This window comes from Podarcis tiliguerta (assembly GCF_965153285.1).
Source record: "Podarcis tiliguerta genome assembly, chromosome: 2".
In the NCBI taxonomy this organism is placed as follows: domain Eukaryota; kingdom Metazoa; phylum Chordata; class Lepidosauria; order Squamata; family Lacertidae; genus Podarcis; species Podarcis tiliguerta.
In genome coordinates, this window is record NC_139535.1 from 70,667,634 (window position 1) to 70,691,857 (window position 24,224).

The 24,224-nt window shown below is 39.7% G+C and overlaps 1 protein-coding gene across 4 annotated transcripts in view; it reads right to left on the reverse strand.

Annotated features, from left to right (window-relative positions):
- The window catches only part of DPYSL3 (dihydropyrimidinase like 3), a 54,772-nt gene that overhangs the window by 2,373 nt on the left and 28,175 nt on the right, over positions 1-24,224 (reverse strand). For all 4 annotated transcript variants that reach the window (XM_083430814.1, XM_083430815.1, XM_083430816.1 and 1 more), the window contains exons 2-12: positions 19,151-19,239; positions 13,726-13,910; positions 11,598-11,762; positions 10,894-10,955; positions 10,296-10,376; positions 9,561-9,629; positions 5,935-6,055; positions 4,668-4,824; positions 2,364-2,505; positions 1,243-1,413; positions 220-399 (exon numbers count right to left, since the gene is read on the reverse strand). In XM_083430814.1, the coding sequence (XP_083286940.1) occupies positions 220-399; positions 1,243-1,413; positions 2,364-2,505; positions 4,668-4,824; positions 5,935-6,055; positions 9,561-9,629; positions 10,296-10,376; positions 10,894-10,955; positions 11,598-11,762; positions 13,726-13,910; positions 19,151-19,239 (1,422 nt within the window). The remainder of the gene's footprint in view (positions 1-219; positions 400-1,242; positions 1,414-2,363; positions 2,506-4,667; positions 4,825-5,934; positions 6,056-9,560; positions 9,630-10,295; positions 10,377-10,893; positions 10,956-11,597; positions 11,763-13,725; positions 13,911-19,150; positions 19,240-24,224) is intronic.

A 24,224-nucleotide genomic window follows, 5' to 3' on the forward strand; every position in this document is an offset into this window, starting at 1 on the left:
GGCTGTAAGAGAGGAGGCCGCATGACAGCTGTACCCAACATAAGCATGATACCTTCTAGAAACTAGGACAATGCTGGCTACTCCCATGTGAATCAGGGCTTCTGGTAGTATCTTCACAGCATGGGAAAGAGCTGTGGTGCACAGTTCCCTTGCCATAAAGCAGTATGAAGGAAGAGACACCATCATTAAAACCCTACATACTGGGCTTCTCTATCTTACCTTCCTCCTTGCTTTGATGCGCTTGTAGACATAGTCTGAGAAAGGGGTGCCAGGAATGAAGCGTCCTGTCCCCTGTGTCACATGAAGATTGCCATCTTCCATCATTATCTTCCCCTGGCATATGACAACCAAGGGGGCTCCACGTAGCTCCATTCCTTCAAAGATGTTGTATTCCGCTGCCTACAACACATTGGAGTCAGACTCATTATGCATCAAACCACCAGCCCACCTAAACCAGTGCCAAGTCTACAGATACCCTCTACCCTGCGGGCCTACCCCTGCCTCTAGCCACCTGGCTGCTGCCCAGCAGAGTACTGCTTCTTATTTTAAATTGCTTTTAAATTGTGTTTTTAAAAAATATCTTTTAAAATTATTTTAACTGGCTGGGTTGACTGATACCCTATGTCCTTTTAAAATGTGTGTGTGTGTGTGTGTGAGAGAGAGAGAGAGAGTGAGTGAGAGAGAGAGAGAGAGAGAGAGAGAGAGAGAGAGAGAGTTCTTGTTGATGTGATTATGTATTTTGCGGTTTTGTATTCTGATTTTATCCTGCGAACCACCCTGAGACGTATGGGTATAGGGCGGTATATAAATTTTAAAAAAGAAAGAAAAGAAAGATACACTCTATGAAACCCAAGAACAGCAGGTGGGGGATCATTCTGTCTGGCAAGCTGAAATGCTTGTGCTAACTAAATGATATTAGCACTGCACTGAATTCCTCCTAAGGTCTGAAAACACACAAGTATTCAGGACCAAAACTTTTTGCCCTCAAGAGATGAATGCTTTGACCCTATAGCCTAAACATCTTTTTTAAAAATAAGGAAATACATTTCATTTTTGTTTGCTACTTCGTTTCTGTGAGGATGTGGGTGGGCTAAGGCAGACTGAAGCAGAAAAGAGCAATCCAGAATGAAGAGAAGACAAAGCTGTCCAGGGCTCAGGTTCCTATATTCCTGTGCTTAACTTCACAAACTGACCATGTCAGTTTGTGAAGTTAAAAGACTTACTGACCAGCAAAAGACTTACTGATTGGTGGCTTTTAGCAGATACAATTTTCACTGCATCGGGATCCCATATGACAAGGTCACTGTCTGATCCAACAGCAATTCTGCCCTTTCTTGGGTACATGTTGAAGATCTTGGCAGCATTGGTGCTTGTCACAGCCACAAACTGATTCTCATCCATTTTTCCTGTAGCCTGTTGAGTATGAATCATAAAAGAAAGATAAGGCAAGTAAAACATGTTACAGTCACAGGAATAAAGCGGGTACCAAAAATACAAATCTCAGATATCAAATGCCAGGATAAAGAGCGGCATCGTCAGAGTACACTGGAAACCATATAATGAAGGTGTCAGATGCACCTTTGTGGGGAAGGAATTCCACAGCCTAGGAACTGCCACAGAGAATGCCCTCTCCTGGGCCACCACTAGGTAGTGGAACTACCAAGAGGGTCCTCTCTGCCAATCTTAATACCCAGAGGGTCTGTAAGTAAGGAGGCAATCTCAGATAATTGGGGCATATGTCATATAAGGCTTTAAACATTAATGTGAGCACCCTGAATTGGGCTCAAAAACAAGCTGACAACCATGCAGCTGTTTTAAACAGGGGCTATACGAGTTACAAAGGGAAGTTTTCATTTCCAATAGCTGAATAATTCAGTTTCCTTTATTCTGGATAAAACTAGTATTATTAAAAGAGCAGGTCATTAAGCAGATTCACCTTAAATGCACAACCAATATATTTTGGAGCGTTTCTCCCAATAAGAACCTACATAGACCCTTTGATCTGTCATCTGAGGCCTTCCTCCAGGTCCCCCCTCTGAAGGAGATTTGAAGGGTGGTGATGAGGAACAGGGCCTTTTCATTTGTGGCTACCTGCTTTGGAATGCTTTCACACTAAGGTCCACATGGTGCCAATATATTTGATGGATTATGACATAGCTGTCTATGGTATTTTTCTGCTGCTGTTTTATTGGTTCTGTTTTATAAGTTACTGTACGGCTCTGATGGTAATGTATAGTTCTTTATTATGATTTTACATTATGCTCCTAAATTTTTATGTCACTTCAAGACTTCTGTGAGCCAAGCAACTAATACACTGAATCAATAGTAATATCAATCCCCACCTCCCCTTCCTCTTCTCTTACCACTGCTTTGTCCCAAATAACAGACATCCGTTCCTCAATACCATTGGTCCCCTCTGGGATTGCTGTGAAGTTGTCTTTTCCAATTGCTTTCTGCGCTGTACTGAATGTACAGTGTGCACTTCCTGAGACTTGGAGGTCACCACTAGCTCAGAGACAAGCAACAAAATGTATTGGTTAGTCATGCCCTTAGTCCAGTCATACAAGAATGCTTTTATCTCCAAGTAGTTTACTGAAAGTTTCCACTCTCTGTAACAACAACAGCAACAAAAATGAAGGCACAGAACTGTAATTAGCATAAATGTGAACTAGAAAAGTAATGTATAAAAGAACCTTGTGACTAAGTAGCAATGCCCAATATTGCTTTTTCCCTCCTCCTCCCACATCTGTTTTCCTTTTGTGTCATGCCTTTTAGATTGTAAGCCTAGGACAGAGACAGTCCTGTTTATTGATCATTGTAAACCTAAACCTATTCAAGAACCTTTTTCAGCTGAAGATTTATTTGCTCTTGAAAAATGAAGCAAGAAAATTATTGCAGCTAGCACCAGATTGATTTGATTGCAGACAACTGAGTCAGACAACAGATCAGTGCCAACACTGTGCAAAGAACGTCTGCTGATGCAAGTCTATTCACATGAACAGTGTTAAGATGAATCCACAGTTCCCGTGAAACCAGAAAGTGCTTTTTATTTTCATGGAAGGAGAGCCATGATCTTGTAGGAGTTCACAGGTTCCACATTATAATACTCAGGGGTGTACAATGTATGTGAGCAGGATTTTTTTTAGACCAGTATATGATTAGAACCAGCTCTCAGTGTGAAAATTAGATACTGGAGTCACAAGAGATTGCCCACTAGCAGTGAAATCTTCAACGACAGACTGTCAAAATGTTATGTGAAGGAGAGAGAAATAAAATTGGTTGGCTGCCTAAAGCATCTGCTTCTTGGTTTGTCTACTTCTTGGTAAAGGTAAAGACTTTATTACTTTAGTCACACCTAGAATCTTTTATTGGAAAGGCATCCAGATTTCGTCTATGACAGAATTGCTACATTGCTTCTATTTTATCCTTTCTTGCAATGTAACAAAACCTTGACCCACATAATCCAAAGTATTTCAACCACTAAATGAAACAAGCTTTTAGCATAACCTATTAACTTAAATTTGTTTCAAAGTTCATGTGGTGTCTAAAGACACTAAGTCATTTGCTTTTGTCCATTGTATATATCTGCTTGTGGCTCTAGAGGGCAGCAACAAACAATGGTCATGGCCTAACAATCATACCAAAGACTATGCAAAGAGTTCCATGGAAACTTCCTGCTTCCTGGCGCCTGCTAGCTGCCGGGGACTTAGCTGAAAGGATGCACGGTAATTAAGAAAAAAAAAAGGGGGGGCTTAAAGCCTTGTCTAAACACTAAAAAAGGAAACTATAGAGATTGCTTGCCTTCCAGATGGACCCTGTGTCTGATTTTCTGATTCAAAGAGTCTCTGAGCCTCATGGCCTCAGTCTGGGCTTCAGAACACAAGTCCTAATCCAATGATAATCTCCATCTCCTCTTAATAATTTGGTGCCATATGTCTGCTTTACTACACAGAGAGATTTGTGTCAGTCAGATTTGTTCTGCTAAAAACTAGCTAACTAACAGGCAGGCGATTCTCCTAAAGACTATATCCAAAAGAATATTGAGCAGGGAGTTTAAGAAAAGCAGGCATGGTTCCTTTTTTCCAGGACTTGGCCACTTCATATGTGTTATGAAATATTTTTTCCATGTTGGTCAGTTTTAATACAACTCACACCTAGTTTATTCAGTCTTCTCTTCAAGTTGCCAGTCAACGCATACAATTTGAAATGTGAGATGTACCTCACTATTTCCAAACTTGAAATCTGAAATATACCTCACTGTTTCCAAATATAAAACTTTATTTCTAGTTTCTGGATGCTCACTAATCCAGGTCTGTGCCAACATGCAGTTCAGCTAACTACCCCCCAGTGCTAAATGACCCACTTCTTTTGTTTTTCTATAGGTCTATTTTTTTTTAGTAAATATCCCTTCTTTTTCAGCATCACCGCTGTCCTCAGTTTGAAGCTGTCTTATGAGCTATCCCAGATGCAAATGTGCACTTGCAATAGCAACACCTCAGAATCCTCCAAATGAACAAGGCAATATAAATAGAATCTGGAAAGTCCCCAGTTGAGTGGGTGCAGTTTATTACTTTCCTGTTTATGTTAGCTCCAAGCATCATCTTATTACTCAGTTTCCATAGGACTGGTGGCAAGAGAGAGTATTTCCCTTTCTCGCTATAACCAACCTGGCCAGTAAGGAGTTGATGTAATCAGGGGTTGTTGGATCTGGACTCAGAGGAGGGGAGGTCACAAATGCAGCAGCTTTTGCCCAGTTTTTGCTCCAATAGTGTGTTCCATCTGTTCCAAGACTGGCTGCAATTGGCTCGCCAAACACTACATTACCTGATGGTGAAAATAACAACAGAGATTTAGGGCAAGGACAATACATTTTACAGAAGGGGAGAGGGGGAGCTAGGCCTGCAGCTGCTTCTGTTGGCAGAAGTACACATTTATACAAGTTAGTGCCATCGTCAGTTAGGCTAGCTCTACAATATGGCAGCCATAACTATCTGCTGCAGAGCACATATATCACCTATGCTTAAAGAACTACATCGACTTCCGGTCTTACAAGGACAAATCAGACTGCCTTTAAAGCTCTAAACCCAGGGTTCCTTAAAGGAGTGTCAGACTAGGACTTGGGAAATCAAGGTTCAAATATCCTGTCAACTAGTCCAAGGGGAGAAGTGACATCACTGATAAAGATGGCAGGCTGAGCAGCTCTCTCCTCCTTAACCAGATGAAATAACAGATTAAATGTACCCTAAATCCTGAAACTATTTAGATTTAACATTGACACTGAGAAGGATATATCACAATGAGCGAAAGAACGGACTCTGAAGATTCATTTTAACATCATAAACTGACTCAATAGATGGGTTCTGATGACATTGAAGACGGACCCACGATGGTGCCAAAAAACACAGACTATGTAAGGAAGACATTGAGCTGGCAAAGGGAATCTTGGATAAATTTAAAAAGGAATTATCTGAAGAACGGAACAAAGCACTGACCCCTTTGAAGGACAGTGTTAAAGGAATAGCTGATAAAGAGCCTCATCTGATGTAAGCAGGCTAAAATAAGCAAGTCTCCTTGATGGTAGGATCCTCTTCCAAGTGAATTCACTTCCCACCATGCTTACTCCTTTTCAGGAGGATCATGAAAACCTTCTTTAGGGGAAGATTTGTGGCCCTCTATTTCAGTTATGTTTTTGTATTCTTTTAATTGGCTGCTTCTGTGCTATTGGTTTTTGTTTTTCTAGTTCAAGAGTGCTTAATATGTGGCCCTCTCATTTTGGCTGGGGCTGCTGGGAGTTGTAGTCCACAAGATGATTACCCTTATTCTAGTTGTTTTCATACTGGTTTCCTTTTTTAAAGTCATTCTGAGGCTACAGCCATTCTAGCAAACCTTGTAAGTAAGGTAACATGGGTAGGTAACAAAGATGCAGCTGCTCACCTTTTTTTCTGGCCTGTGAAATCAGGTCAGCAGCACTCTTGCTCATCACTTTGGTCACATATAAGGGGCAGTTGGTCTGGCTGGCAATGGTGATCGCACGGAAGACAGCTTCAGCCTCCAGCTGAAACAGAGAAGGGACTGTGAGCTCAGAAAACAGCAAAGGAGTTCAGTAACTTTGCATGACACAATATATTCCTCTTCAAAGCATGACCTTTCCATTCCCTTAAGAAAGTTTGGAACAGCAAGAAAAGAATAATCCTCAAATACTGAACAAAGCAGAAGCATTAAATTCTAAAATGCTTCCCTCACTAACCTTTCCAAATTCTACCCAACACAGTATCAACTTTCTATTTTATGTGTGATGGGTGTTTCTTGCACAACTGTCCTCTCTCTCCAAAGACTCCTTTGTTCACAGTAGTTCATGCATTTTGCAATAGAAAACATTGCAAATCATGCACAGTAGCAGTTTTGGCCTTGAAAGATGAAAGCTAACACAACCTGCTATGTGAGACTATTATGTCTAAGCTCAGCTTGTGCATTAACCCTGTATTCCCTATTGAACCCATTTAGTAAATGAAACCTGTGTTTGCTAGATAGAGAGCTATGCTCCATACAGCAGTCAGCTACTTAACAGGGGGAAAGGAGGAGGAATAATTTATCTTGTGTTTTTATATTTTTATCCAGAAGCCACCCTGGGTACCAGTTTGGAGGAAAGGCAGGATAGAAATGAATATAATAATTCACAGAGAGACTGTTTAGGCTACAAATGGTCCCAAAGAAGCAGCAAAAAGGAAAAAATGGAGTTCCCTAATTTGTTAGTGGTGATAAATTGTATATCATTGTTATTAACAGTTAACATTGAGAATATATTAGCAGCTGTTCTAAAGCAACAGCATGCATCTCTTGCAGAGCCAATCAAACTACCTGAGCCATTTAACTGTGAGCTACAAACCCAAAATTTGCCAATTTCATTATTATTATATGTACAATCCACAATTACAACAATTTCTCTCTTCTCCTCATCTCTCAGTCCTCAAGTTTAACCCTCACTGATTAAAATTGATTTTGAACTAAAGCTTTAGCTTATTTACTGAATAGGGCATGCAGCCTGAGTCTATTTTGTTACTTAACAATGGCTGTACTGGAAAAGAGGATGGTTTTCTGCTGGTTATTTGTTTAGGATGCAGTTCCAACCCAATTATGATGACTGTTTTCCCTTCCTATTGGTCCCTGCTGCCTCCCATGACATCAGAAGCCTGTAATTTTCATATCTTGCTTGCTATTATAACTTTCAACACTTCAGCAAGTAAGATATCTTTGGAGCATTACATCATTCACTGTTCAGCCTGACATAATCTAAAATACCTTCTGACTGCCAACAGCTTAAATACTGATATTTTAAAAAGGAAAGGAAAAAAATAAAAGAGTGTCCTGAAACAAACCATATACAGTAAGAAGAGGCATTGGTAAGTAGAGGTTCGACTTTAGGCAAGCTTGTAAAGGAACCAAGGAATCAAAGTTTGAAAAGTTGTTTACTCAACCATCTGCCAATGCTGAAACAATTTCTTCTCTAACAAAGTGTCAAGAATATGTGAATACAATTCTTAGGGCTGTCTTACTTAAGAATATACAATTGGCTGTCTTGCCAATTGCTGAGGAAATGATTTAAATTCCATCTGTCAGCATTGTAAAGGGACTTGCCAAGAGTAACATACTTACGTGCACCCCCCCCCCTTTAGAATCTGAATATCTAATGTTATTTGAGACCTAACTGCTATATGGCTGGGATGCTGGAAATTCAGCACAAGATGTTTATGAGACGCACCAGAAAATGCAAAACATAAATAACCTCCAAGCAAAGATAAGTTTGAAATATTTCCAAACCACAATTCCCTGTTCCACAGGTGAAGGCAGCTATGAGCAACCTTCAAAAATCACTTGCTGCCCACAGGGATAAAAACTGAACTTTTTGCAAAATATTGTTGCAATATATGTTCTGAATGTATTATTTCACTGTTATGAGCCAGCCTGAGAATATTTAAGCATTTTGTTATATAGCAGGTGATTCTTTATGAACTAATTCTTCTGAAAATGGGGGGGGGGGGAATTCATAGCAAGTGATTTAAGACATGCCTTTTATTACACACTTGACCAGCCAGCTGGAGGAAGATGGAAGAGTGCTGCAGCTGCTGTGTATGTGCACTGTTGCTTTCCTGGAGAGAGAGCACAACACCAAGGAAGGAGACTGGTGTTGTGCTCAACAAGGTATTTGCATACAAATTTGAAAATCAAATTAACATCCAAATACAAAAACAATGTGAAATTTTGCACAATAGTATGGTGCAGTCTTGTATGCTTAAAGGAAGCATGCTTTAGATATGTAGCTTCTCAGCTTTAAGTCTAGAGAAAATAGGCAATTAAGATCTTCATCAGGGTGATGGGGAATTGCAGCCCCAGGACAGCCAACTTGCTCCCCGCCAATCTACAACACATGGAATCTCAATTATACCCCAGACATGTTCAGATTTCCCTGAATTATGGAGTAGCTTTATCCTAGAAATTTAAAGGAATCCCAAATAATATATTCTTGAATGGCTGTTTTGTGCAACATTCCAGATAACCAAAGTGGTGTGTTTTCCACATGGCTGCAACTATTCGGTAATGACTGAGGCTTGCGGTCCAAAAACCATACCACATGTGCCATCAGGATGTGTGCTAAGGAAACCATATGTGTGGTTAACACATCATCCTCCCCACAACAGTTCTGAGTCAGGAGTAAAGAGACTGTCCATGAAGTCCAGCAACCTTAGAACAGCAGCAGCACTATAGAGAGAGACTCGGGACAGCTGCCTGGGCAAACAACTTACATAAGTTTCAGAATTCCTGTCCTTTTTCTCAAAAATCCTCAAAACCAACCACAAAAATATAGTAAGCGGAGAAAATGTGTTACACCCTACCAAGATGAATGGAAGATACCTTATTCCAAAGCCAGCTGTAGAAGCATGTTAGCATTTAACGTACACTGACCTTCCTATTTTAGGACAATTATAGTAATGAAAGTATTATGTGCAAACGTAATGCTCCTACCATTCCTGCTCCCTATGGGTATAAAGTTATACCTATTTAAACATAGTAATTTCCTTTGCTCTTAGTGCTGCAGAACTACCATGGCCAGCCCTGACTATAGTGCTAGGAATGTATGAAGGGTGTTTACTCTGTCAAAAAAGCAACCCTCATTACCACAAGTGATAGTATAAAATTAGGCCTTAAACTAAAATGTGGATTAATAGGCCAATAATAAAGAACCTGGATGCTAATATTAGCTGTAAGCAGAAATGAGATACTGGCAAAGTTCTAGACAATTATTTTACAATGCAGATGCACCGCTAGAGAGTGCTTTTAATTACCCTAATTTTCACTGTCTTGTTTCTCAAGACTATAAAAAGCAAAGCTGCAGGAATGTGCTATGGAATGCCCAGTTCGCCCAGGCAGGACTTGTGGGTTGCTTTTGGAACTGCACTAGTTCATGTTAGCACTGGGAACTTAAACCATCTACTGCAAAATTGAGTGTGCAGCAGCAACAATCTGTCCGAAGGGTGTTTGTTGATTCATCAGTAACATCTTACCTCTTCTGGCCTACTAAGTACATGGCCCTCTGGACCAGTTATTCCCATCTCCAGCATCCTAGCTTGCTCCTAAAGAATATAAACAGAATGAAGTTAAGAAACAGATTTAAGAATTGTTATTAAGGAGTAAATCTGAGTACATTACAGTCATCTGAATATGTTGCATAGAGCAAAGTCTAAATGTGTGGTTACCAGAGCTTGGATTACTGCGGTTAACCTATCCTAATACAGGAATGACTATAGTTAAATGTTATATAGCCTTGGCTGTCAGCTTATTATAGTTTTTTAAAAACTTATTAAGCTTTTACATAAGCTAGCATTTACAAAACAATTTTTGGAACAAAACACTATAGTAGAACTATAGTGCTGAAATCAAGATTTAAAGCCACTGATAAATATCTGCAAAACCCAGGTACATCTGGATAATATGCTTGCCCACAACTACTGTAAGTCTCAGAATTTTGGTACATTACCAGTTCTGCTGATTAATCAGAAGACATAATACAAGCTATACAGTATTCAGACAACATAATCCTACTTAACTGGTTAGAATTTCCAGCTGAAGGACAGAATCTTAATATAGGCATTTACAATCTCTACATGATTGGGATCTAAGGACCCACCTGGCTCTCTCAGAATACATTTGTACAATGTGTCATGTTTTACACTAGTATACATACATTATTTCTGCTTACAATATGTGCATTGGTCAAAGAGAAGATAGAACAACATCACCTGTGCAACGATATCTCCATTTTCGGCATGAACTTGAGCTACTGCGCCAAGATCTCCCAAAAAACTAAATATCTCATACAACTGAAAAAGAGAAATTAACATGAAAGCCAACATTAGAAAACATGTGGTTCAACATTTTCATGTTTCTGATTAGCAGAGATTTTATTTCTTTATTTATTGTTATTTGCACTGGACTTTGAAAGGGCTACCAATTCAGTCAACTACCACTTAAGAATAAAGGAAGAAAAATAGTGAAAACTCAGGAGAAGGAACTAGATGTCCACACTAAAGGACTACTGGCTGAAGCCTATAAATCCTAGCTGCACTTATATGTGTTGTTGCCTCTTAATCAGATGTCTTGTGAGACGCTGTGTAGCCCTCATTTAAAAAAAATGGGGAGGAGTGGTATTTGTATTAGATTGTAGTTGTCACAAATCAATGATGGACATTTTTACTGGTAAGATAATTTCTGTCCTTGCATTTAGTCCTACATGAGGCCACCAAGAAGTCTCAAAATCACAAATTAAAACACAGTATTAATCCTTTAAAAAGGCTGATAAGCAATGCACACAGCACAGTTGAACAGCTTAGTTCTTACCTCTGTATTTGACATCTGGTACAAATCCTTATAGGCCATGTAAACCATGAAAGAGTTAACACCTAAAGCAAAAGATTATATAAGAAGAAAAGTTGGCAAATAAGATTTTATTCTCTACTTCACATCATTCTAAATCGGTACTCCACTAGTCATGTGAGGAATTACTCACACATAATGGAATGGGAATCTTTGGCAAGAGCCAGCAGCAAAGGGAAATTTTCTGTTTATTGTCCTGTTAGTTGATTCTCTGAAACATTGAAGTTATCTAGCTAAAGCTCTGTTGAATCTTAAATGTAGTCAAAAGCTTAAGAAAAGGGAAAATATTTATTGGGCATGTGGCCACCTTTCGGAGTGCTGCTTATAGAAATCTAACAAATATGAGAGGAGACTTTCAGGATCACACAGATTTAGTAGCCTGGAAGAAAGCATGCAAAAAGAGATTGAACCAATTGATGCATTGGTATTGCAATACCAAATAACATCAGTACTATGATTTGCAAGCCATTTTCTACACTAAGATAATTATCACGTAGAATCAAGAGTTACTTATCATACAACTGAGGAACAATTAATATCACTCAAAGGAGATAGTAAGAAAACTGTGGTTGGACCCAACAAATCTCAGCACAGAATCATGCACTATATATTCTAACATACAATTAGAATGTGGGAAGACAAGGGATTGGCCTCTGGCATTGACAAACCTTTTTCTTTGATGAGTGTTTGCACTTCTTGTTTGACACTGTCATTCCAGTGGGTGATGTCCACATTCAGGGAGTAGTCACAGCAAGCCTTCCCATCACCCCACTCTCGCCACTTCTCATATGCTTCTATGAGGCTGGACTCGGGCTCAGGAACAACATGATCAACTGTGAACAAAGGCAGCAAGTTGTAGTAAAGAATGAAGGTCATATGCTTTCCCCTTCTGTCTGGAGATTTCCCGCTAAACAATTACCATATTTAATCTGATCTAATGTTCCCCCTTTTTTGGCCAAATTACATTGCGAAAATTAAGGTGGGCATTAGATTTGATAGTACATTTACATTCACCAGCAAATCCTTTTTTTAGTTTTCAAGGTTCCGAAAACTGAGGTGCGCATTAGATTTGATGGTGCATTAGACTCGAGTAAATACAGTATGTCTTCTGTAGCCCAAAGACTCCTGAACTCCTAAAAGCCAACTTCATGGATCCTTCAAAAAATATGCTGTTTCCCAGCATTCTACAAGACACAATGTACCACAGAAACCAGCTAAACAGTTTTTCAAAGTCTCAGTCACTATGCTGTTTGGGGCAATGTTTTCACCACCAAAAGAACAGATGCAGCATTATTTCAATATTTATTTTTGTGATGGAGCACACTGTAAATGGGTATAGAGGACTACTTAGGCAACAAAGTTAATAGCAAGGAATCCAGGTAAAGAAGAAACAGAGAAGATACTTCAGAGATAGGAATATTTTAGAACTATAAAGAGCAGTCATTGTCCAGGCATTTTCCACGCAGGAACCTCTACCATGTTTGACAATTTGGGTATAAGCAAGTGAACCAAGAGAGCATGTCTCATCTTACTGCTTGTAATTTCTCAGATATGTCTAGAGTGCACTTACCAGAAGGAAGAATGAAAAAATAGGGCACTGTGCTTTGGATTAATAGTTCCTGGCATTATACCAGGTGCTTTTAGCAGGCTTTTGCTAAGAAGTGAGCGGGAAGTAGTAGCAGGTTGCCTCATCTCTTTCCCTCACTACGACTCATTAAAAAAAGAAGGAAGTTTCTTCCTAACATGCAGCTTAATTTACCTTTTTATTGCCCCTGACGTAATCCTCAATTTCTACTGCAGTTATTACATGCAACAGACACTGCGGCAGATACTGCAGTTCTTTCAACACAAAAATGAAGGAGCAGGAAGTAAAACATTTTCAACCAACTGCAGTCACACTTGCAACTTGTCCTATGACTCAATAAGCCAAAAAACCCCTGCAGAACCATCAAGCTATGAACCAGAACATCCTGAAAACAAGAAGCAAGAATTGCTCTCCCATTTTAGTTTACTTCCTAGGCATGCTGGGAGATTGATTTGTCTTCTGAGGCATGCTCTACTATTATTATTTTTAAATCACAATTTTGTGGACGTTTATTCTTTGTTAAACTGCTGAAATGCCATTGAATAAAAGATTAAATCTTGATATTTTAGCAAACAAGACCTTCAACAAAAATCTCACAGTATAATGAAGCTAAGTTGGGTTATTGCATAAATCCTTACACTTCAGTAAGTTTTTCCAGAAAGTCTGGTTTTTCCATGGAAGCTGTAACACAAACTTCATCTCGCTTTGGAGTCTACTGAAGTTCATTTGCCATAACTACACACTTTCTAGCTCCAAATTATTTCCATGGAGGAAAAACAAAAATAAATATGCATCACCCATTACATCTGATGACCAATGGAGCTGCAATGAGTAGAGCAGTTTTCAAGCATTTTAAAACATTTTAAATACTATAGAAATAAACAACTATGAACCAATAATGGCAATTATTGAGCTTCTGAGGCAGCCCTCAATATGTTCTACAGCAAGGATGACTGATGTGGTAGATGGTAATGGACCACAACTCTGGCTGGGACTGATGGGAGCATGTAGAAGGACACTCAATGAACTGTACTTTCCACTTGTAAAACGTTCACCCTATCTTAAATATAACCAACATTATATCTATACCTAGCACCATATTATGCACCAGAAACAAGTTTTGTAATAATAAAAAATGAAGGTAATGTTTAGAAGACCCACAAACTGTTGAGGAAGTCACAAAGAGAGCCCCCCTCCACCCTTGTACTTACTGATCATGGTGGTCCCACCCGCCAAGGCTGCTTTTGTCCCTTGGAAAAAGTCATCCACTGCTGTCATCCCCTTGTATGGCATCTGCAAATGAGTGTTGACATCAATCCCTCCAGGGATAACCATCCTTCCATTGGCTTCTATGGTCTTCACTCCGCCAGGGACTATCAAGTTGTCTCCAATTTGCCTGATTAAATAATAACAAACCAGTCTGATAAACACGTTTACAATGACAAATGTCGAGTGCAATTTATTCCACAATAAGACAGTTCTTTCATCCACCATAACTGATCAGCAAACCAGCATATTTAGTACAGATTTCTCTTATACATTTTAGTTACTTTAGGCTGTAAAGTAAAGTATTACAATAATGGAGCAAATATATGTTTTTTATACTCCTTTTGCAAAAGAGTTAGGATTTGAGTGAATTTCATCAAACATTTCTTTATTTGACCTGCCTATTAGAAGAGTACATATTTAAGAAGCCAAATACCTGAACTCAATACATTATTATACTAATGCCAGAAGAACCACACATTGATAGAAACCCAAAAATGGAAAACCAGGACTCTACCTAACAGCTGCAAAGAGGTAGGAAGACTATGTGACTGGCACTTGTGGGCAAGAAGAGGATGCTCAGCCCTTCCTACATTTGTCATACCACAAGGAAGGGCAGCAAGTGAATGAGTTTAGCAGTACCCCTGAAATGTCAAATTGTGCCTGCCACTTGTGCAGCTGTTTGGCAGAGACCCAGATTTCCAGACAGGCTGCTGCAGTGAGTGTCCCGCATTTCTGCTCCTACTAACTAGAAAGAAGCCTGATACTGCTGGTTTGTCTGTCTTTTTACAGTTAATTTTGATTAGTTACATCAAGCAAAATATTCTCCATTTGGTATGGAGTATAGTAGCCTCCTGTTTTAAAAACTAGGGGGAGCAATTCCCAAGGTTTACAAGCCAAGCTTCAGCTTGACTAAGGGTCATTTCACCCATGAACACCCTTCTCAGAGAAGAATGTACTTCTCCCAAGACTTCAGAGATTCAGGCACCAACAATATGGGCATCTGCTGGACTTATACAAAGCCGTGAAATATTTTCTGGTAATCAAAAACTAGTGTCTTTATGATTATGGATTGGATTCTCACTGTGTGTGAATTTCAATATTAATGATATTTTTGGTATACGGTATCATTGTAAGACATATGGACCAAAATGTTGGAAAGGGAAGCTAGATATATGTAATTGGACAATTTACATCATTTTCATGTGGGAAATTTCATGTACCCTATATATACCCTATCACACTTAGCAAATGTTTCTGTTTCATCACGTGTATATATCACAGAACAAGCTAAAGCTTCTCATGATGGAGAAACAGACATGGTGTGTATCGCATACCGTGAGGTACATGCAATCAATTTCCTACATGGAAATTATATTCATGTAGAATGTTATGACATTTATGAAGCAGTTCTAACATTAGTTTTTAAAAGATATTTGTAAGTATCATTTGAAAGATGGAATTTATATTAACAATATATTGTTTTTCTTCACTGTATAGTTTATTGTAACTTGATATGTTTTCTGCTCTTTTAAGGCTCCATTTGGGAAGGCAGCTTCTGAGTTTGTAAATGTATTGTTTTGAATAAATAATAATATTTATTATTCTATTTTGTATCAGCAGGTGGTGTTACTTTCTTAATTTGTACATTTGGCTTTGTGTTTGTTGAGTTACAGTTACTTTTTCCACCAAGCAGTTTTCATACACATAGTAAAGACCAGTGAGGAAGACCAATATCAAAATATCTTTGAGTCTTGGGATAGTTTGCAAGCTTTATTTGTTTTGTTTCTTGACATTCCAGCGATCTGTGATACCTTATGAGCTACATCTGTTCAGTTATTTTGCTAATATACAATGTTTGCATTTGTATGCTTTTGCTTTGGTTATAAATAGCATTGTTTGTTTTTAATTGTCATTAGATTCCATTAAATTATATTTGGTGGAATTCAACACTGTTCTATTCCATCTGTGTAAGCATTTCAGCTTGCCAGATAGAACAATCCCCCTCTCCTCTTTCTGCTGTTCTGGGGGCTCTCCTGACTGATTTGAGCCAATTTTGATGGGTACACAGGGAAAGGGGGGGGGGGAGTCCCATTGTGCAAGCAGAAGTCCTTGTGCTTCTGCTGAAGGGGCTTGTTAGGTGAATCCTGCCCTTCTCTCTCTCTGTTTCTCTCTCTGCATGTGTTTACATTAGTTTGCAACTATTTTTTGAACCCAAACTTTCTATCAAGACTTCAGATTGTTGGGATTTATTTCCTTTTTTGTGATGGCCAACCTCTGCTTATCCCCTGGATTCAAAATTGAGAAACATACTGCCTCTAAACATGGTGTCATTTAGGGCAGCTAGCATGGCTATTCACAGCTGTTCACAGACCAACCTTCATGAATTAGGATAATTCGTTGCATTTATATATTGTATCTTCAAGGAGCTCAGGGTGCCCACAATCATCCAACAGAATGAAAGGTGCCCACGTTCACCCAGTAAGCTTCACAGCTGAGCAGGGATCTAAACCTCAGTTTCCCTCATCCAAGCTTACAGCACTGCAGTAGCTGTAAGCAAGAAGCATTGAAGCAAATATTATGGCAGTGAATTCCAAAAGTTAAATGTGTGAAGAAGCATTTCCTTTTGTCAGTCCTGAACTTACTGCAACATCAGCTTTACTGGATGCAACCACTCTTCATTCACACCATTAAAAGGTATAATGAGATCAGGTTGCTCCAAAATAAACATAAAAAATAACTGAAAAAAGATCAAGCTCCCACCTCTATTTACTACCACAAAAATTAAAGCACCAATTGTACAATTTGCAACCGATTAATTCCATGAGAATTTTGTCTGGATGTTAAAAATAAACAAACTTGTATTTTGTTGTAAATAAATAGGAGGTAAAAAGAAAGCTTTTAAAAAATATTTTTAAAAGCCCTGTCTCCATATGCAAAAACAATTCTCAAGTCCTTAAGGTCTAAAAGTTAGAATTACTTGTTGCAAAAAATGAAAACTCCCAAATATAATGGACACAGCTGCTGAACTGTTCTTAAGTTTTGCCAGAGTTTTGCAATTCCACCACCATCAAAAAGTTCTATAAAACAAACAAAAACCTTTCCCTGGGAGTTGACAATGAGTTCGCTATGTATTTGGACATCCACTGACATAGCCTTGTGCATTCTGTGCAGAATTTTTAACAGCACGTTCATTGTGCTATAGCAGTACAAGAAATACTATTTTCTTGCTTGAATCTCATCTTCCCCTGACCTGAAGGACTTACACAGCAATCCACGTTGCAACTGGGGTGGTAGTGAACCGGATTCACTGCCACATCCACAGCCCTGCTGGCCAGGGTAGAAGCCGAAGGACTGTAATTTTCCACTTTGTTTTGCTATCTCCATGAAACAGGCCTGCTTTGGATCCAGCAGATCCATCACCAACCCTATCCCAGCTTGTGTACAGTGTTCTGTTTCAGGGTCTTACAACAGTAAATGCTGGTAGAAACATGTTAGGCAGTTGAATGCACTCCACTGTGCTTTCAGCAGGCACAGTGGTGGCCTCATCCTCACCAGCAAAGACATCTCTACCACATCCAAACCCCCTCTAACCACTGGTGGACCTCGGTGTCTCAAATTTCAGTGGCACCCTGTGCAATGCCAAAATCTAGCCACCCACCTCCCACTCTACCTTGGAGCAATAGTGGTGGAGCTTGCTCCTGCGCCCCAAAAGTTACGTGCCCAGTGCGACCACCCCCCTACAGCTACCTCTCCTCTAACATTGCCTCCTCTAGTGGTGCCAAGACTCCGGAGGACCTTGTCCTAGGGAACTTGGCTGATTCCTCTCTGGTGGCATTTAGATGCCAGGTAAAGACAATTTTATTCCAGCTTATAATTTGTCTGAATTTTGAGCTGAAGCTTTTTGTAATTTCCTTTCTTCTTAACTGCTGTTTGCATTTTGTTTTCAATTTTGATATTTTTTGAAAATTATGTTGATTTTAATCTGCTTTGGGCATCCTGTTATACATAATGGAAAGACAAGTGGAATACAAGTATAAATATATGCTCCAAAATGTCTTCTATTGGCCCTTCTGAATACGTGCACAATTCCATGCTCTTTGTGCTTACATATGAGTAAGTTTTATACCACTAATACTCACTTCTCTAAGCCAAAGTGCCCAAATTGCAGAATGTCTTTTTTAAAGCGGGGGGGGGGGGGGGGCTACAAGCCCACACAACCTTGTGTACACAAAGAACACTGGTTCAGTTTTAACTGAAGCAATTCCAACTCTTGCATTCATCAAAATGTTGATTACACCAAATAGTTATTCAAATCAAATCTGGCAGCTTGTGATACAACAGAGAATGGCCATTTTGCACGGGGGTTATGTTCCTAACCTGTGCACATCAGCAGAGCCCTGTTACATCTCCGACCCCCCTTTTCCGGCCACTTCCAGGTTGCAATGATGCACATGTGTGCAGCTACACACATACTGAACAAGCATAAAATGCTCGTTGCCTGTATACATCTTTTGGGGATACATTTTTGGGGTATAAAAAAAGAAACCTTTAAACACAAACACCCCACATCTCTGTATCAATGAACTCACAACATTAGAAAAATTATTTGTGAGTTTTAAATATTTTACAGATGGTACTCTTTCCAAATGTCTTTGTGGCAACAAACCAGCAGTTAATAAATTGCCTTTTTCCCTCAGGGTTTGAACACTTGGACAATTTCCTCCTCTTAAATATTATTTGATTCCCCCTGTTGCTGCTTTAAAAAATATTTCCTGCAGAAGAATCTGGATTTTTGCTTTTATACTTTAATGGCAAAGAACATTTGAGATCCTTGGCTATAAAATATCCCACAACTCAAACCTCACTGCACTGGGATTTAATCCTAATTGCATGTATTTACACACTAGAACAATTTCAGCCTTTAACCACTGGAGTCATTACTTTGACTTCATAAACATAACCAGAAGCCAGATAAAACAGAAACCATAACAACTTTTGCCTAAAACCTCTCAGAATCTTAAAGACACAGCTTCTTTTAAGAAAATCTTTACCATCTTTAACTGCAATAAATGTAATAGTCATTTTTATGATGCAGTAGGCAAGCCAGAAACCAAACATAAATTACATTTGTCATCTCTTCTCTTTAGCAAAGGGTCTCCAAATACTATGACAGTTTAAATGCACTGATATAGAAAGCCATGTGCTGTAAATGACTTAATCACAGACTATTTGACACGAATAACAATATATAAATGCAATATAAACTTGCACATAACAATTTTTGAAATCCCGTTCCTCTCTTCAAGAGATAGATATATTCTGACCACTAGGAAAACAAAGAGTGGGCTGTGGGAACTGGATACCTACTTTATAAGACCATCCTCCATGTAAATGTCAGCATAGAATGACTGATCATCATTGACTATCCTCCCTCCCTTAATGAGAAGACGGTCGCTCTGTGAAGAGAAAGAAAAGATTTTTATTTGACAGATGTTATGCATATGTTTGCATCTCCTTTTTATAACACAGGGTGTCCATGGAAAGAGTAACACAAAGCCAATGAACTGTGCTTAGTTAAAGTAGGCCCAATCTTTAATCAATTCCATCTCTGTTTGGCATAAGTTACAAATTATCTGCCCATTTCCCTAGAGCTGGCTAGCTGATGCAATCCCACTGCTGTCCATGAACAAGCGGCAGTTTCACCTGGATGCTATTGATATTGTTACTACTGAACAGTTCTGAGAGTTCTTTTTTAACAGCATTCAGTGTAGAAGCTAATTTTAAGCACCATCATATCAACATTACATTTGGGGGGGGGGGCTCGCAACATTAAAATCATCTGCATTGGAAGGTGCAAAAGATTTAGTTCAACACTTGGATCAAAGGAAAGACTTACCAACTTCCTATAGACCAGGCAAGGCCAAACGTGGCCCTCCAGATGTTTTGGGACTACAACTCCCATCATCCCTAGCTAACAGGACCAGTGGTCAGGGATGATGGGAATTTTAGTCCCAAACATCTGGAGGGCCAAGTTTGGCCATGCCTGCCATAGATCTTCAACTGGTGGATGGGGATCTATTACTGGGTCACAGCCAGACCTAAGGCAAGTCAAAATATCAGCACCATTTAAGTTAAAAAAATTAGAGAGGGTACACAAATGGGCTAAAGGTGGGTCCTGGGCCTGAAAATGTTGACCATCATAGAATAACCAACATAATCCACAGTACTGGGCCACAAGCAGCAAGCTGATACATGCCAGAACCAATTACTCCCAAGGACTCCAGAAAGAGTTAATTGGCCCCTGGTGGTTAAACTAAGGCAGTTTCGTATCCCCACTGTTTACACCAGTGGCGGGGGGGGGGGGGGGCTGTTGCACTGCACCAGTTTTTTTTAATGTATTTATGAAAGTTATTCCTTTGGATGTTACCATATCACTGTGTCTCATGGATCAGGCCAATGGTCCATCTAGCCCAGCATCCTGTTCTCACAATGGCCAAGAAGCTGCCTATGGGTAGCCTAAAAGCAGCATTCAACTGGAAACCCAGACAATGTTTGATTTCTGCATCCCTGACTCAAAATATTTTTGACTAAAATGTCCTTGCCTCAAATTCTAAGGCAATTTACAAAAAATAAAAAAACACCACAATTTTTGTTACTTCGGCAAGTACTCTTCTTCCTTTTCACCATCTTTTCTCTATCTTTTTGTTATAGGAGACAACAAAATCAAATAAACCCGAACCCCAGACTAATGTGCCCATCCTGCTCTGTACAGGCCAAGGATTCAGTTACATGCCATGCATGCACTGCACATATTCCAACACCGTAATTGGGGCAGCCCCTCCTTGGGAGAAGCTCCGTGCACACTCTGCAGCCTTAAGACATTTTGGATGAAAGGCAATGTTTTTATGTTGTAGAAAGGTCAGTTCACTGTAAAAATGAGCTTCCTAAAAATGCTTCGAGAAAGTTGAATGATTGTTTCCGTTTTAGCTATTTGGCTGCCAGCTTGAGGGAACTGTAAGGTTTGCAGCAGTGGAAATGAATATTTAGGGGGAGGGAACCCAAAGGGAATAAACCTCCCCTTCATGAACAACCCAATGAGATGGTCACTGGCTCTAGAGAAAAGTAAACACTAATGGGGGGGAGGGGAAAATAAAAGCACCAGTTGTGAAAAAACAAGTTTGAATATATATGCAAAAAAGTAAAAAAATCATAATGTATACGAGCGCCAAACCAATGTAATAATAAAAGTATAAAACACTATTTACAAAGAAACCCCAGCTGCAACAAAATTTGTCTCTCCCATATCAGTTGCTACAGCCACAGCAGGTGCTGCAACGTTCCAGCAGTTTGACTTCACCCCCCAAGGTGCACTCCTCTATTGTTTCCAACAACAACCCAAAATTGGGTCTCCAGCTGTTTTTATACTACAGTTCCTACCATCCATGACTACTGGTCCTGCTAGCTAGGCATGATGGGTGTTGTAGTCCAAAACTGCTGGAAATCCAAGTCTGGGGAAACCCTGTTCCATACCTACCCCATACATAGACCAATCTTACTTCCCAATGAGATCCAAAGCAAGACCTCATGCAAACATCGTAATAAAAATCAGGGGGAAATAATGCAAGAAATACTCGCTTGGATACATAGAGTCCTTTTCTGAAATGCACTCACCTCTTCCACACATCACACTTAGCTTAGCACAAATGAGTGGGCTTCCAGAGAGGGAGCTTACAGATGCTTTGCTCCTCCGTGGTCCTTTCTGCTGCTGAGCCATGCTGACACACATGACTCGTGAACCAGGAATAGTTATTTCCGTTCACACAAAAAGGGAGGCTTTGTTTTCATAGCTGTTACAATAACTTACACATAAACATTTGGTTAGTTTCTTTACTCTCTGCAACCTTGAATCCCTACTGTTATGGGTTCCATGGTTATTCGGAGTGTAGTCCAAGCATATCAGTTAAGTGAATAGACATTACAGTACAGATTGCTAGTTAAGGATTGCTAGTCTTCCAAATAGATAAATGACCCTGGACGGTTAAGTCCAGTCAAAGGCGTGTGGCGCTCATCTTGCTTCAGGCCAAGGGAGCCAGCGTTTGTCCACAGACAGCTTTCCAGGTAATGTGGCCAGCATAACTAAACTGCTTCTGGTGCAACAGAACAGAAGCCAGAGTGCTTGGAAATGCTGTTTACTGCTACAGCAGTACCTATTTATCTACTTGCAGTGGTGTGCTTTTGAACTGCTAGGTTGGCAAAAGCTAGGACAGAGCAACAGGAGCTCACCCCATTATGGGGATTCATACCGCCAACCTTCTGATCGGCAAGCCCAAGAGGCTTAGTGGTTTAGACCACAGCACCACCTGTCTTCCAAATAACCCAAGGCTTGTAGATATTAGAAGGGAATTTATGGCAACAACAGTGCCCCCCTCCACCTCTTCATTCTTCATGGCATCTACTTCTAGAATAAAGTTGGCCTTCCTGGACAGGTGAAAATTCAAATAAGCAACAACTCCAGTTTGTAATTCCTGAGGTGCAATGAGACAAATAAAAAAAAAAATACAATTCTCTGTTCTTAAACATCATCTTTCTCTTGTACACAACCTGTGATTTTACTGATTTTATGGTGTGCTGTTATGCTTTGCTCCCAAATTAAAGGTTTATTGGAAGACCTCCTACAAATGCCCAACACATCTGAAAGAGACAGGGGTACATATGTATCATCCAGATGGTCTCCCATAAAAGGACCCCAAGTTTTATTCACATGTTGTAATACAATTTCAGCTTGTTTCTTAGATTACCCTAAGACTTCTGCATTCTAATAGTACATATAACACAAATACAGTGGTACCTTGGGTTAAGTACTTAATTCGTTCCAGAGGTCCGTTCTTAAACTGAAACTGTTCTTAACCTGAAGCACCACTTTATCTAATGGGGCCTCCTGCTGCTGCTGCACCACCGGAGCACGATTTCTGTTCTCATTCTGAAGCAAAGTTCTTAACCTGAAGCACTATTTCTGGGTTAGAGGAGTCTGTAACCTGAAGCATATGTAACCCGAGGTACCACTGTATAATGACTATCTGGTGATTTCCTCAGCACAAAATGACAAGCAAGCTCTTGACAAAAATCTCACCTAGGCTGATCAATTTCAGTTCTAGACACCAAGTTTCCCAAAATTGTGAAGCAAACAGAATAATTAGGAGGTGTGGCAAAATAACATTGCCTATACTAAAGGGCTGGTGGGAAAGTGTTGAAGGTCAGGGCAGGATTTCATAAGCAGAATGTATCAAGTGTGTGCAAATTACATTGTAGCACAATCTGTGTTTGTTTTAATACAGTACAGTACTAGATCTGCAATGCTCTTTAAAAAAAAAATCTTTATCTTCTAGTTTCAGACCCGTGCTCTAAAATGTGATCTCCAAATAAAAAAAATTATGTGATGTGGAGAAAATAAGAAGTGAAGAATCTGCTCGTACCAGCACCCACAGAAGGATGATTCTGACAGTGCTCAATACAGCCTTCCTCGGTCTGCATGCTTGCAGCCCAACAAAACCTTAAGAGGAACAAAAGGTCTATGTGCACCTCCCTTATTGCCACCTTGTCCTAACTCACTGCTGAATGCAAGTTACTTAACTTTTTTGACTGAAGTACATTTTCCCCCTTCTGAATTCTTAAAGGGCAGAGGTAACTGATGCTAATGCATCTGAATAAAGGAGGAGGCACAGCACAGTTAGAAGTTTATTTTGGTCTACTGTTGCTGTAGCGAAGGTATACAGGAATGTAATGGCCTTAGTGGTTGTTTCATTGATATTTAAGTTTTGCATTTATCATCATTTGTGCTGAGCCCTAGTAGCAGTAAAATAAGAAAGAGGAAGGCCAGCACCAACTCCATTAGTTGGTAGGCAGAAAAGGGTGGGGGATGGCACATTCAATGACATCATGTCTATTCTGGCACAGAAAGTTCTGGATTCGTTCGTATGCAAGAGGAACTAAAGAGGAAACTGAAGCGCTTATCAGGAAACGGGCCTGACTAATTCAAGGGCTTTTGCATGCTTACCAAGATCTCCCCGACTATTACAATAAACACACTGTTCATCCTGCCAAAGCTCATTTCTGCTTCCCCACACCCAGCCATGTCTTCCTGCCAACCCTGTTTCAGGCTGCATCATTAGCCACTGTTGGCCTGAGGGAAATTTTATCTGCAAGATACAGATGAGAGAAATCACATTCATGGAGTCACAACAAAAGCACTAAGAATCTAAGTGCATCTTGGATTCTCTTTGGAAATTCTGGCACAGATCCCAGGCCTTCTCTGTTACCTCCTTTGAGCATCCTGTTAAATGAAGATGCCTCTCTGTTGCTACAGGAAACTTCATTGCTTGTTCATTCTCACATAAATGTTACCCTACACACCAGATGTTTTCTACCAAAAGGATAAACAGCA